We start from the raw sequence: 15,274 nt of genomic DNA on the forward strand, positions 1-15,274 counted from the left end.
CACTGACAGCGCCCCAATAAAGCTACAGTCTTAGGCAAACTGACTTGGGCAGTACGTCCTACAGAACCCAGTAATACTTACTTCCAAGAAAAGGCACACAGGATCAGTCTGCAAGTTTATTCACAATACTTACCGGTACTTGCTGAGATGCAAAATGAAGTAAACAAACTGGATACATGGATTAATCGATAGATGATAGATAGATAGATAGAGTTGTACCTTGGTGGTCAAATGCCTTGGTACTCATCTGTTTTGGTTCTTGAACGCTGCAAACCTGGAAGTGAGTGTTCCGGTTTGCGAACGTTCTTTGGAAGCCTTGGTTTCCGAATGTTTTGGAAGTCGAATGGACTTCCGGAATGGATTCTGTTCAACTTCCGAGGTACCACTGTAGATGGCAGGAGGGGAAGGGAGAGGAGGCAGAAGTATTTACAATATGTGGTTTCATAGAGGTGGAGAGCAAGAAAAAAATCTAACTTAGTAGTTGGTCAAAAAAATGCAGAACCCCTTTTTTAAAAAAAAATAAAAAAATCTGAGAACCAGAAGTGGAGGAATGGAAAAAGCCTTCCTGCCCAAAGCAATACTTGTCAAAACAAGGCTAAAGAAAGGGATGGGCAGCACACCTACTTTTATCCAAAATTTAACCCCATTGGAAGAATATTTGCTGTTGCAGGTGAGTGGAGGGCAAAGCAGCTGGGTGCATTGTAAAACGGGCTCAACATGCCTCTGTGTGGAGAACCAATGTTCAAGCGACTGCAAATCCATTCAACAGCTTACCAGGGGATGTGTGCCCAGCCTTCTGGTGAGCAGGACAGCGAGCAGCACGCAGATCTCCTCCACAGAGATTCCATTTGCTGTGCTGCTTGGAGAAGATAAGAAATGCCAGGAGTCTCTTCCACACAGGAGAAACCTCTCCTTTCTTACCTTCCTCAGCAGCACAAATGAGAGACACCCCCCAGTGTTTTCCAAAGCCCTCTCTATGTGCCAAGAGAGGGATGGGGGACCTCAGAACAATAACTAAGTGGTAAGCCAACCCTGTCATCTATGGATACTTAGCTGCAATATAAGCAGAGTTTCTTTTAAAAAAAAATCACTGTAAAACACACAGGCACTCAGATATTGAATCTAACAATGTAGGAAAACAGCAAAAGGACATGCAGATTTGTCTGCCACAAATAATCAGGAAGTCAAATGGTTGAGCTGGAAGTCCAGCTGCTTTCTGAGGTCTACTCCCCTCCCCCTTTCGGTGTCAACCTCTTGATAAGTGCAAATTAGAAACTCCAGCGCACATCAGTCATTTGAAGAGAGAAGCCGCTCTTCTCTTTCCCAGCCCTCATGATGCAGCATTCAGGCCATAACTTCTCTGTGCAGAGTCGAGGGCTTCCTTCCCTCTCCCAGATCTGTTCTTTACAGCCATATTTGTGCATCATTCCTTGGGCTTTTAATTCTCCTAGTATCTTGTTACATCTTTTACACAGGTTTGGCTATTCTTACCGTTCCCAATCGCATTGATTTCCACATGAATTTCTTTTCCTTTGTCTCCGACCTATACTTTTTGCTCTCTAGGCCAGTGTTTTTCAACCACTGTTCCGTGGCACACTAGTGTGCCGCGAGATGTTGCCTGGTGTGCCGTGGGAAAAATTGAAAAATTACTTTATATATAGTCAATATAGGCACAGAGTTAATTTTTTAACATTTTCTAATGGTGTGTGCCTCGTGATTTTTTTCATGAAACAAGTGTGCCTTTGCCCAAAAAAGGTTGAAAAACACTGCTCTAGGCCATCAAGATACTGCAGCTTCTACTTATTTTGGGTTCTTTCCCTTACTCAGCCATTCTGCAATCCTATGCACATTTACTTGGTAATAATGCCTACTGAACTCCAAGGGGCTTACTTCTGAGTGGACATCGGTGGGAGGACTGCACTGTCAGTATCTTACACTCTTCTCCAGATGCCCCTTCAAAGTAATATTTCAGGTAACAACTCTTGGTTTGACCAGGGAGTGTATGAAAAGGGCAATTATGTTAAACCGGCCAAATAAATCAACCTGCAACAGATGGCAAGGCAATTCTGAAAGCACTTTAGACAGCTGGATAGAAGTATATTAAAGTGAATAAGAAGTATCTTAGTCCTATTGAAAAGAAGAGCAGAAAGAGGTTAAACAAACCAAGAGGAGGAGGAGGAGGAGGTGTGGGGGATGGGGCCAGGAACTATGCTCCAAATGGATAGGCACCAAGCTTTTGAACTGCCTGGGAGGTTTGGAAAAGAAAACAACAGATAAGCTATTTAAGCCTTGCATTAAAAAGCAACCCAAAGGGCTGGTTTAAACTGCCTTTACCCAGGAAAGTCTGCTAGGGGAAGACTGTCATCCATCCAAGGCAAGAATATTAGCGGAGACCCCTTGATCCTGCCCTGTTATTTGGGGGGAAACATTTATTTATATCAAATAAGCTCAAGCAAGCAAGCAGTTGCAACACAGAGGAGTTAAAAAGACTGAAAAGATTATAATAAGGCACCTGGCTTGAGAAGTGTAGCAAGTCAGACCACAGTACACTGCACCAGGTACATACACCAATAGACTGGCTTTGACTTGTTGTAACTTCATATACATATATAATCAAGACCATAAAATATGGGTTGAATGTAGCCTTTAGCACAGGGGTAGGGAATGTTATTCAGTCTGAGGGCCAAATTCTGTGCAGGAGGGGCACAGGCCACTGGTGTGCAGGGCCAAAGAAAAGAGCAGTGAACATGAATACTGTATTAGCTTTGTACATTAAGCTGGTTTCTACAAACACTCCATCCGTCTCTGTCCTCCATCCAACCAAGCAAATACACATCCCAGGTAGGCAAGAACACACAAGGAGGGCGCAAAGCAAGTGAGTTAAGGGTGTGGCCTGGGGAAAGTCCCATGAGCCAGAAGAAGGGCTGGAGGGCAACTGAGAGCCCACGGGCCCTGGGTACAAACTAGTGCTATCAAACTAGGTAAAGGTAAAGGGAACCCTGACCATTAGGTCCAGTCACGGACGACTCTGGGGTTGTGGTGCTCATCTTGCTTTTGGCCAGGGAGCTGGCGTACAGCTTCCGGGTCATGTGGCCAGTGACTAAGCCGCTTCTGGCAAACCAGAGCAGCACACGGAAACATCGTTTACCATCCCGCCAGAGCGGTACCTTTTTATCTACTTGCACTGCATGCTTTTGAACTGCTAGGTGGGCAGGAGCAGGGACTGAGCAACGGCTCACCCCATCGCAGGGATTCAAACCGCTGACCTTCTGATCAACAAGCCCTAGGCTCTGTGGTTTAGCCCACAGCACCACCCGCGTCCCTGTTATCAAACTATTCAGCTTTAATTCTGCACCAAGCTTAATAGCAAGCTTAAACTGAGTGGGTCACAGTAGTGTGCTTTGTGCTAAAAAAAAAAAAGTTTTTGAAAAAGGGAGGTGGTGTAACTTGAAATAATGCAACAGCCAGAAGGGGAAAAGAGTGAATCTCAGAAACCAACATTCAAGGGGCTGGAACTGCCTATATAGAGGAAGAGGCAGAATGGCAGAGAAGCAAACAATGTACAAACAAAATGAAAACTGCTCATTTGGTTGTCTGGTGGAAACTCAAGGGTCTTTGGTGAGAGAGCCCCTGCCTTTGCACAGGTCCAATGTGTTCCAACAGGGATTGCACACACAAAAAATCCCAGTGCACTGTGGCCCATGCTAATTTGCTTCAGTCTCAGGTGCCAGGAAGAAATCAATACAGCTGCAGCAATGGCTGGACACATAATGCAAGCATTTCTGTGGCTAGTTTGACAATATCAGAAGCATTAACTTAGCTACCTGGACAATGAGAAAGGTTGGGGGGGGAGAAGAGTCACAGAAACCCACCGTTTGACTGAATATAATGTCTCCCTGAATCAAATTTTACATTGTTTGGTCATGGAGTGCATGTTTACATGCTGAAAATAATGAAAAATATTCACTGTGGGGGTGGGGTGGAATGTACATGAAGCCATATGTTAAAATCACATGCCATTTCTATTAATGGCTGCTGGCATATCTAATTATGAGATAACGCCTGCAGGATAATTGTCAAAGGCTAATGGCTGCACACTGCCTGTGGGTGGGGGAACAGCGAAGCTGTCACCAAGATCAAGTCCTTATTACAGAGAATGAATTTGGGGCCTCCAGAAGTGGCAGGCGTTTATTTACAATTTCTCAACAGAAAATAAATGGCTCATATTTGAGGAGTGCCTTGTGATCACTGCTGTAGACACTCTCGATTTGCAGTTTGGGGCAGTGGGTGTATTCCAGAGAAGTTTTGGCTATTTTAGGACAAAAGAATGTGTGCACAAGGGAGATAGAATCAGTGCCATTTCAGGTTATGTAGAAAGGAGTGTTTGAATAACATGGTTAAGCTTAATTTTCTATCATCAGCTGCTTTTCCAGCTTGGTTTGGTCAAGACAAGGCTCCTTTTAGAGGACCTTATATGTGCACTTTAAGAAACCATTAGGAGCTTTATTTATTATGCACATGAAATTCTTTCATTTTGAAAATCCTGCAAAGCAGGCAGTTTTATACATACTACATGTGGATAACATTATTCTCTAGAAACACAAAGCACCAACCTTTGTTTATTTGCAGGGATTTCACCAAACATAACCCTAAATTGGTAATTGTGTGTGTGGGGGGGGGCTTTGCAGTTCCCCTTTGTATATGTACCTATGAGGTTTCATACACACACACATTCTCACTCCAATGTCGGTACTTTTGCTAAATTCAGAAAGAAAGAAAAATGACAAGCTGAGGCTGTTTCAACTCAAGATAAAGGCTTTCTGAAGTGTGCAATATTTTTGAACAAAGAAGTCTGTAATTATGGCAACATGTGACATCATGAGGTTATCATGTTGCTGCACCAGCAGCCAGCACAAAGTGGGGCTTTATGGGGGGGGGAAGCAGGGGGACTTTTAGCAAAGTTGCAACGTTTGGAGGCAACCCCCCCCCCTTCAACATAGGAAACACAGAAGTTTGCTGGTTTGAAAGATGAAGGCAATGCTTCTTTTCTGCCTCTCTCCTTCTACATGAAGCACATTTTCAAAAAGAACAAGCACCCACAGAAATTATGGCTCACTGCAGAAACCTTTTCAGGGGACCCGAAATCCTTTTGCAACAATCTGAAAACTGGCTTTCAGAGAGGAGAAAGTATTTCTTCCACGAGGAATTTCGAACAGAAAATGAAACCAGAACCTGCTGCTCAGAAGGGGCAAGAAAAGCCAGCCTCCCCACCCCACCCCCCTCTGCACTTTCCTCCCCTCCCCCACTGCAACGTGCCATGCAACTTTAACTCTTTAATCAGATTATGGCCTAATCCCTCCTCCTGCCCAGCTGCTCTGCCCTCGCCCTGCAGCAGGCCCCGGCGGGGAAGGCAAAGTTCTCCGTTGCAGTCCCCGCTCCCCCCCCGCGTTTTTTGGAAGTTTTGCGCGTGCAGTGGCGGTGGTGAGGAGGGCGGGGGGGGAGAGAAAATGGAAGAATAAAGCGTGCCTACTTTTTAGTGCAATCCAAGAGGATCCCCGTGAAGCGCCTCTCCCCGCAGCTCAAGGTGACCACCAGGGTGTCGTTGACCATTTGCTCCACCAGGACGGGCAGCCAGGAGCCGACCTGCAGCTCCTTCGCGTCGGCCTCCTCCATGCTTTTGCGGAGGAACTCGGCGGCGGCGGCGCGCGGCAGCCTCGGGTTGCAACTGGAGTGCGGCTGCGGGATCCCAGGCGGCCTTGCTCGGGCCAGCTCCCCTCCCCCCCCCCCAACCCCGCCGGCCTCTGAAGCTGCTGCTGGCGCTGCTACAGTGGCCGCTGCGATGACCTCATGGCTCCAGGCTCCCCCTCAGCAGGGAGGATTAGTAGGTGCGCTGACGTCACAATGCTTCCCTCCCGGGAACGTTCCACGACGGAATCCTGAAACAATTGGCTACATTAAGGTGCTGATTATAGAACAAGGGGGTGCTTTTGTTTCCCGCCCCCTCTGCCTCTCCGCCCCACTTTAAACGGGGTCACCCCTTGAAAGGAGGGCTGCCCTCTGCCCCGACACTTGTGCTCAGAAGCACCACGCGCAAGACCCGTAACGTGGAGGGTCAAGTGACCGCCCAGAGCTAAAACAGCTCCCGTCTCTATACTGCAACGTTTTCAAACGAGCAGGAAAAGCAGACCAACCTCCATGCATTCCCCCACCCCCACCCCCAAAAGATAACAGTGGCTGAAAACATGAGATTCCCTCCCCCAAGCTAGATATTTTCCTGGAGTGGGTGACAATGCAACACACGCCTCTCTGTGTCCAGTAGGTTTCCGAAAAAGCTCACAGTTAAAGTGAATTATTTCTTATTTCCCTTTAGATACCTGGGTTAAGCAAGGGCAACCTTTTTTTGGTTTGCAGAGGAGACAAAGGTTCTGACTACTTCAAAACTTGGGGGCCATGTGTTCCAGTTGCCTTTAAAGTTGATAAATACATAACATCACTTTCGCCCTTTCAAAGCTGGCATGCTCAGAAATTAGTCACATTGAGTTCAGTGGGGCCGAATCCTAACCATGTCTACTCAGAGGTATGTCCTATTGAATTCCATGGGGCTTATTCCCAGGTAAGCGAGGTCAAGAATACAGCCCTTACCATTTACTCCAGGTGAAGCTGTACATTTCAATAGTGCTTTGGGCAAAATGTCCTGGGACAAAGGACTTGTGTAACCAAATTCCCAAACTACATGGACAGAAACATTTCCCACTAGCACAAATCAAAAGTCCTCAGATTTGTTGGCTTAAAACAGATGGTAGAAAAAGCTGCGAGTTTGCATTTGGTGGGCAGGCCAGCCTCTGAGCTCCTTTTTTCCCTTTCCCTTTTTTTTTTCTAGAGTTTGAGGGTGGACGGAGTGTGATGACAAGAGGTCATCTTCTCCAACTTACACTAAATTTCCAGTGCCAGCTGCAATGCAATATATTTCATATGAAGTATGAGCTGTTCCCAAAAGGCTTAAAGTCATCCCAAAACAGGATGCATGACTTTAGCTCAACCCGCCTGCGTTTGGAAATACAGATTTATGACCGGCTTTCTTCTTTGTGACGCAGATTCCACCTAGCTCTCTGTCTTATTAGCAGCCCAGTCCTGTGCACATTTACTCAGAAGTAAGGTGCTGCTTGCTTTGAGCCAAGCATCCTTTACCCCCTGTGAATAAACACAACTGAATACAGTGGATTGACTTCTGAGTAAACATGCATAGGGTTACATTTACAATAATGTTTCCCCCCCCCCCAATGGTGCAATCCTATGCATGCTTACTCAGAAGCAAGTCTCAGGGTGTTCAACAGACTTACTCCCTCTTTGGTGTTAAGGACAGCAGCCCAAAACCAAGTTACAGTCCACACACTACTTTGTCTAGGCTCAACAGATGGCTCTCTGAATGGGCAGTGTAGCTACAAAATCCTAACTTGCAAGGTTGCTATACAGCCGGTATTATGCATATTCACTCAAAAGTAAGCACCACTAATAGGATTTACTCCCTACTAGTAAGTGTGCATACAATCATAGGCTTTGAATTGCTAATTTAAAAGGGAGGACAGTTTAGCATTCTAATGCATCTGTGAATCTGCCTGGCACCCTGATCTGCATAGGTAAGTAAGCAACACATTTATGTGGGCGGGGAGGGGGATTAGACTTCCAAGTATAACATGTTCAAGACCAGGGAACTTAAGTGACCATCCGGCTCCAATCACTTCCTCAAATAAAATGCTTTTCAAAAATGCTCCGTAATAAAACTAGGATCATGATTCAGCAGCAGCCGTGCTTTTGGTCACAATCAGTGGAACAAAAATAGAACGGGCAAAAGACCAGGCCACTCTCAGGGCCTGCTTTTGGTAAAACAACAAGGAAGTTAAAAAAAAGAAAAAGAAAAAAAGGAAGGTTGATAAGTAAACACAGCGATTTGAACAAAAAGGGTTAAAGCTACTGGGTGTCTGTACAGTACTGTACTTGTGGGGTTGGGGGGGAGGGTTAGGGAAGAGATCCAAAGCTTTCTTGGAACTGAAGGACTCTGCCTGGTGTTGTGTAGAATTGCTTTCTGAGGCCTGTACCCAAAGGGAAACAAAGAGAGGGCAACTGCCTTTGAGAGGGGTTGCAAGGTCACCAGCTCCTCCTGCTCCTGCCATTCTTGCAATGGCTCTTTTTAGATAGAAATCTCCAATGCTGTCAAAAAAAATCTGTTTACTGGCACAACCTTTAACACAGTTTATCAGATGAATAACACACCTAGAAGGGCTGAAAGCTGTATTGAAAGGCAGCCTTTCTACCTCAACATAGTGTTCTATCCTTTGGAAAGAAAGGGGGGGTTAAGCCCATTCAAAGGAAGTAATTAAAGGCAAGCAATGCCGCCAAGACAACAACAACAACAAAACAGCCTTCAAAGCCTTTAAAGCAAATTTCACTTCCTTGGCAGTGCAATCCTCTACATGCCTACTCAGAAGTAAGCCCTATTGAGCTCAATGGGACATTCAGGGTTAAGTGGATTGCAACTCTTAAGCATGCTTTTTTCCCTTCAAAGTACAAAGTGTTCTGCACAATTTGGAGACAGGGTAAAGAGCATGTATGGCAAACACCACCATTTTGATAAAATAAAAATGGGTAGATTTCTTAGTCAACCCTCTTTTTTTAATTGTATTTGAGTTGCATAATTTTGCTTTTGGCTCCAGGTATTCAAGCATACTGAAAACAAATGTGATTTAGAAATACAGTGTGGTGGTTATTCGAAACATTCGCTAGAGGCTTCTCCTGCACCACCCCCTTCCCCAAAGCTCTGTTGTCCAGAAACTGTTTCTGAAGCAGGGCCAGGCAAATTCTGCACAAGTGAGGAGAAACCTTACACATCCGCCTTGCCACATTCCAATCCTCATAATTAACCTGACAGCAGATCTATTCAGGGTGCGATCCTAGAGCCACACTTACCTGAGAGCAAGCTCCATTGAACTCAAAGGCCTCAGTTGCGGAGCAGACATGTATAGTAGCACTGCAGTCTCACTGGACTTTTTCTCTGCAAAATTATGCTCCTGGGCTTCTCGCTTCCACCTCCCCCGCGCCACCCCCGTCGCTGCTTCAAATGCTCTTAGCCCAGACAGCAAACAGGAGCATCGAGGATATTTATGGCCACGCTTTAATCATTCTCTCTTTCGGTGGGAAAACGCCTTTGCTTTATTCGAAGTTGTCCCACCGTCTTCTGCAGCTTGGATTGGATTTTATTTGTTGTTGTTGTTGTTTTTTATTATTATTAAGAGCGGCTAGAAAAACGTTAGAAAGGCAAAATGGGCGCAGGGTTGGGGGAAGAGGCACCCAAACAACTGAATTAAACCTTTTCAAACGAGACTAATCGGAATGCCCGGAAATAACGAGGAGGAGAAAGTCTACGGCTCTCACATTACCTGAGCGATCACTGTGTCTCTTCAGCCCCTTTAACCGTGACAATGTTTGACAATTCAGCGAAGTTACTATGCCCCGTTTCGTTTCCACCACGCTCCCTCTAGCGGCTGCTTACTGGCATTGCCTCCTTAAAAGCTGGCCTCAGTGGCCGCTTGGAGAGAGAAGGCACCGCCCCCTCCTCGCCTGACAAGCGGCTTCTGCTGGAGAGGCTTTTTGGCCCAAGATTGTGCGCATACATGTTAAAAATTCACCTTAGACCTCTAAATCAGGGGCCAATGCTCCTTCCAGTTTGGTTTATGTTCCTGCATTGCAGGGGTTGGACTAGATGACCTCTGGGGTCTCTCCCAGCTCTAAAAATCTATTATCCTATGTGCACTGGGCATTAATGTTGGCCCCACTGTGGTGTGTGGGGAAAGCTTACTACGCTGGTGCTCCGTATCCATCTCCGTGTGCAAGGCTCTTCACAATTTGGATAACCCCTGAATGGGGCATATAAAACACAGCCAAGCCTTAACTCTGCCTTCGCCAACCCGGTGCCCTCCAGATCTAGGGCTGATGAGGTTGTAGTCGAAAACATCTGGAGGGCGCCAGGTTGACGAAGGCTACCTTAGGCAGGCGGGCAGGACGCCACCTTAAATCTAAGGCACGCCCCCCCTCTTCTGCCTGCTCCTGAACACATTCCTACCGGTAGCAGAGGATTTGCAAAAGCACCGCCCGCCCGCTCCCAAACCCTCCAACAATAGAAGTAAAAGGAATGGCTAGGCTACTTACTGCAGGGGTTGAGCAGACTTCAGGCTTGCGGATCTGCTTTTTCCCCCTGTTACCACTAAAACTCTAGAGATCCACCCACGGGAGCCAGGTGCAAAATGCTCAGGCCAACAGACAAACGCTTAAAACTAAGACGTGCACATGCTCAGAGCAGGACTTTCTGATCAATACCAGCAACCAAGATCACAAATCCTTTAAATTATGCAGAAACTCACTCCTGGTTTCTCTCTCCACCCCCACCTCAGTCTTCTTCTTCTTCTTCTTCTTCTTCTTCTTCTTCTTCTTCTTCTTCTTCTTCTTCTTCTTCTAGTTTGAGGGTAGGGCAAGCTTTTTAGACAATTGGAAGCCGATTGCTAATCCGTTTGCAAATCACCCAGAGATCTTCTGCCCACCTCTAGCTATTGAATAGCAAATGATAAATGCTTGTGGGTGTGTGGGGACCGGGACCCTCCGCTGCAGAAACTAGTGAACAGATAAACTAGTAAATAGTGGTTAGTGATAAACTTTGAAATGCAGGGGCAATTCCTGACAGCACTCACCGCCCAAAGAATGTCACACACCCACGCACACGCACACCCACAGACAACACCAAAAGGCAGCCTGTAGCACAGTACCCAGTTTATTAGGGTCAGCCATCCTATGCACAGTTTCCTGGGGAGTTATGTTCCATTGAACACTGTACTGCACTGCAGGCATTTTTTCTGAGCTGGTAAAATGTGTCGACATTCCTCTGCCATACACGAAGCATCATCTATTAGTTGTCTTGTTTCTTAGAATCAGGGAATTGTTGAGTCGAAAGAGTCATCTAGTCCAAGCCCCTGCAATGCTCAATATGGAGCTCGAACTCATGGCCCTGAGATCTGCTGACTGAGCTAGATTCTCCCCACCCCCTCCCAGTAAGATTAAACCTTGCTACTGATGAATTTGTGTCCTCACCTTCCTTAGTTTGGTTTTTATAATGCTGTTTCACAGTTTTTATTATACGGTTTGATTGTTTCCATGCTTTTTTTTTTAATAAAAAACTCCACTGCATGTACCAGGAGACACACATGCAAACAAAGGAAAATAAATGTGCACGATCATCACAGAAACAAGGCAATCTACAGTTTACATGCTTTCTCAAAGTGGAAATGCTGTCTTGTTCAGGGAAAATGTGTTAGCCTTCCCCCTGATTGCCCAATATGCATGTAGCCACTATGCTATCATGTAGCCTTGTGGGAGTGACAAAGCTTTCTCATTCCAAGGATTCCAAGCTTCTGGGAGCCACATACCAGGGTGTTTTTTTTTGTGGATGGCCAGAGACAAAAGCGGGTGGATCAACAGATGTGACTGTACAGTTGGCACACAAAAGCCAGATGCTTCTACATGCATGCATCTCTCCATCCACCAGTCTGGCAGGCGTGATCACAGCTCATGTCCCAGCAAGACAAATGTACAGGAGGATGCTGGGTAGGGAAGCAGGGCCTGGGGAGAGTCCCTAAGGGCCAGGCAGAGAAGGTGGGGGGGCACATTTCAGCACCCCTGTCACATTGCAGTTACTTCACGTGGAAAGTGGAAAGTGGAAAGGGATAGGCACGGGTTTTCCAAAACTCTGGGTCACACAGTGGATAAAGGCAAAGGACCACAAGGAGTGACAGCTACTGGTGGCTATTTGGTTTTGTGGTCCACTGTGTGTTTCGAGATGCAGTTCCCTGTCTCAAAGCTAACAGAAAGTCATTGTGCCTAGGAAGCTGGGTAAAGAAGGAAACAGCAGTTAATATCCTGTTCCAGCTGAATCTGGTAACACCTGCAAGGGCATGTTGTGTGTACACAAAGTTTGTGTAGGAAGGTGCTCTTTTAAATGCTGTTTCCATCTCCGCTCCACTTCCTGGGTGAAACTGATTTTTATCCCTTTTTGAGAGGGGCAGGCTGCATCTTCAAATGCCTCCTGGCTTAATAGTCTTATGTCAAACAGACATAGTCACAGTGTCTGAAGTGACAGAGCAAACTGATCCTTGACACTGTTGTAAGTGAAGCAGCAGATATCTTTCCATGTGCAAATTAAGGGTTAATTCTATTAGGGTTAAAGTCAACTAACCAAGAGGGGTGGAGGTGCTGTTTAGCAACCAGGCAGAGTGGCATGATGTGTGCTGGGGTAGCTTGGCTGTGTTGTTCTTTGGGGTTTTTCCTCTGTATGTTTGCTTTAATGTCTCCCTGCTATATACAAGGCCTGAAGTAGGAAAGACATAATCTCTCCATTCCTTTCTCCTCCAGTTATACACTGTTTTGTTTAAAGCTTGCTCAGTGCGGTGTTATCAGGACTTTTCTCTCTCTGGATTCTATCTGCACTATTGATGTGGCTTTGCTAACAGACACCAACCAAAGGAGTGGCAATACCTGGGGAATTTGAGAGACCCAATCTTCTAGAATCTTCTTCCACACCCCCTCCCCATTGGATTTATCTGAATGGGAATTGAGCAAGATCGCAGCTGTGCTCTTGCTCAATGGCTGCATTTCATGTAAACGCAACAAGATTTGGCTATAGAAAGTTCCTGGTGGATTGTGCCTCCTGCAGTCGCCAGGCCCTTCCTTTGAGAAGAAGCTCCATTGCTCGCTCCTTTGCACCTTCTCTTCTGCTGCTGCAGTGGAATCACATTCCTTGCGAGTCTGCCCATGTTGCTGCATAGATATTTGGCAGGTGCTGTGCAGCACATGGTAACAACCCTCCCTGCGGTTGCTGTGCCACAGCCATTAACATTGCTCCTTAGCAGCAGAAAACAAGGCAACTTGCTTGGAGGGGCACATTTCACATGGACTAGCTCAAAACTCAAAACGATGTCTAAACACTGTTCCTAAGCTACCACAAGGGACTTTGCGAATGTAGTATAAGCTTGTGTTCCTCTGAAATCTATTCTCACGCTTGGCTTCCCTCCTTGGATTCAACCCAGAGAACACTTAAGAACAAGATCCCCGCTGCAGATTCTAGTTTTATGGATGATTTATACCACAGGCAACTGAGGAGGTTAGGATGCGGGAACCTGTGGCCACACCAGATGCCATTGGACTACATATCCCACCTGTTATGTATTCAGTGGTCTGTGTTTGCTTGAGCTTGAATCTGGACTAAGGATTCTGAGCTCCTGTGTTCTGATTCGATACATGATGTCCAATCACCGAACATTTCAGGATTTGGGCCTCTGCCATTGGCCCTTGAACTCTGAGTCGTGATTCGCAGCTTGGAAGGTTAGACAGCCAATCATGTTGGGAGTGGGAGTGGCCCAGACTTTCAGGAATGTATATAAGCAGTTGCTTTGCCCCTGTTTCCCAGCTATGTTGTTCAATAAAGGTTCTTGCTGTTATCGCCGTGTCTTGCCTCATGGGAACCCACATACACTTCACCACCAGTGCTATTTTTCTAGAAAAAGAGGTGTCAGACCTCACCATGAATGCCTCCCTTGTTCTCTTACAATGGCAATGGGACTCACTCAAGAGGAGCGGCAACTGAGTTCCAGTGATCCCACAGTATTTTTGTGTGAACCGCCCTGTGATCCTTAGATGAAGGGCAGTATATAAATTTAATTCATTAATAATAATAATAATAATAATAATAATAATAATATAATAATAATACACAACCATTCCTGGGCATGCTGGCAGGAGCTGATGGAAGTTGGAGTTCAACAACATCTGGAGTTCAACAACATGTTCCCTATCCATGTGTAAAGTGACTTCCAGCATGATCCCAAGCATGTTTACATAGGAGGAAGTCCCACTGACCTCTATGGGGCCTGCTCCTTAGTTCATGTCCTTAGTGGGACCAGTTCAACCGTCAGACAGAGGAAAGTCACTTCAAGCACCAGGTGTGGCGATCAGGCGCTCAAGTACAGAGATAGTGCTGTGCCCCCAAAGCTAGCCTACTGACCTCAGGTGTGGTCAGTTCAGACCTCTGGCCAGGATGATCTAGGTCTCCCCTGGCAGCTTACTAGGGGAGGGGTTGTGTTTGTGAAAGAGGCAGGGGTCCCATTCACTTTTGCCTAGTCTGCCCATGGCTGACTTCAGCTGCCCATGGCCAGCATGTGCCTCTGCCCACCGACAGATTACAGCAAGGGAATGCAGCCTTTGAGGGGGGGGAATGTTGGCCACACTTGGGATAGATAGTACTCAACTGAAGTGTACAGATAGCCTGGTGTGGTATAAGGCAGCTTCTCGAGCAGGTACTGGGCATTAGAATTCCCAAGAAGATGGCCAATACAATGCATGCACCCTAGGGACACATGCATCAACATTCCAAGCCACAAGAGACCTCTAAAGGAAAAAAAAAAGATTCGTTAGTTTGTTCATTTCACTCGTACGACACTTTCCCATGCACAAAGAAATCATGCATGAAACGGCTTACAACAAAGAAACAGGTTGCATTTCAAAACATACTACCAAAGCAATTTCATAATTGTACAGTCAAACCTCAGTTCCCGAACAGCTTTGTTTTGGAACGTTTCGGCCCCAAAGAGTAAATGCTCTGGTTATCGAATGTTGTTTGGAAGCTGAACGTCCAACACGGCTTTCGCTTGTGTGCAGGAAGCTCTTGCAGCCAATCAGAAGCCACGCCTCGGTTGTCGAACGTTTGGAAGCCAAAAGGGCTCTGGAACGGATTGCGTTCGGCAGCCGAGGTTTGACTGTAGCAACTATTTCATAACATAGCAAAGCAATAACTACTATAATAGCATACCCCAAAACCCACATTCCAATACTATAAGTATGACAAGATTACTTAAGACAATGCACAACATCCAATAGTAAAAATAACAAGGGAGCTTCACAGTGTCACCACACTCCTAGAAACACCCCCCCCCCGTGGTGTTGCTCTCAGTCCCTCTCCAGCCATAGGTCCTTATCAGGCTTCCAAGGGCAAAAGGTGAGAGAGCTGGAAACACCCTCCCATCATCATTACTCCCTCCAAGTGAGCTTCCCTGTTAAACTCAAGTGCAGAAATACTAAACTGCTTATGAGCTGTGCTTAAAGGGGTCCACCTACCTGCAAGAGATGTGTGTACATTTGTGCATGACTGTTTCATGTATCTACTGAATACTGGCTAGAA

The 15,274-nt window shown here is 46.1% G+C and overlaps 1 protein-coding gene across 1 annotated transcript in view; it reads right to left on the reverse strand.

The window, feature by feature from the left end:
- The window catches only part of PWWP2B (PWWP domain containing 2B), a 34,198-nt gene extending 24,671 nt beyond the window's left edge, over window positions 1–9,527 (reverse strand). The window contains 2 exon segments of the mRNA XM_033149341.1: window positions 5,531–5,936; window positions 9,435–9,527. Coding sequence (XP_033005232.1) covers window positions 5,531–5,673 — 143 coding nt within the window. The 5' untranslated portion in view covers window positions 5,674–5,936; window positions 9,435–9,527.
- Between the last annotated feature and the right edge of the window lie 5,747 nt (window positions 9,528–15,274).

The sequence above is a fragment of the Lacerta agilis genome, chromosome 5 (genome assembly GCF_009819535.1).
Source record: "Lacerta agilis isolate rLacAgi1 chromosome 5, rLacAgi1.pri, whole genome shotgun sequence".
Taxonomy (NCBI): Eukaryota; Metazoa; Chordata; class Lepidosauria; order Squamata; family Lacertidae; genus Lacerta; species Lacerta agilis.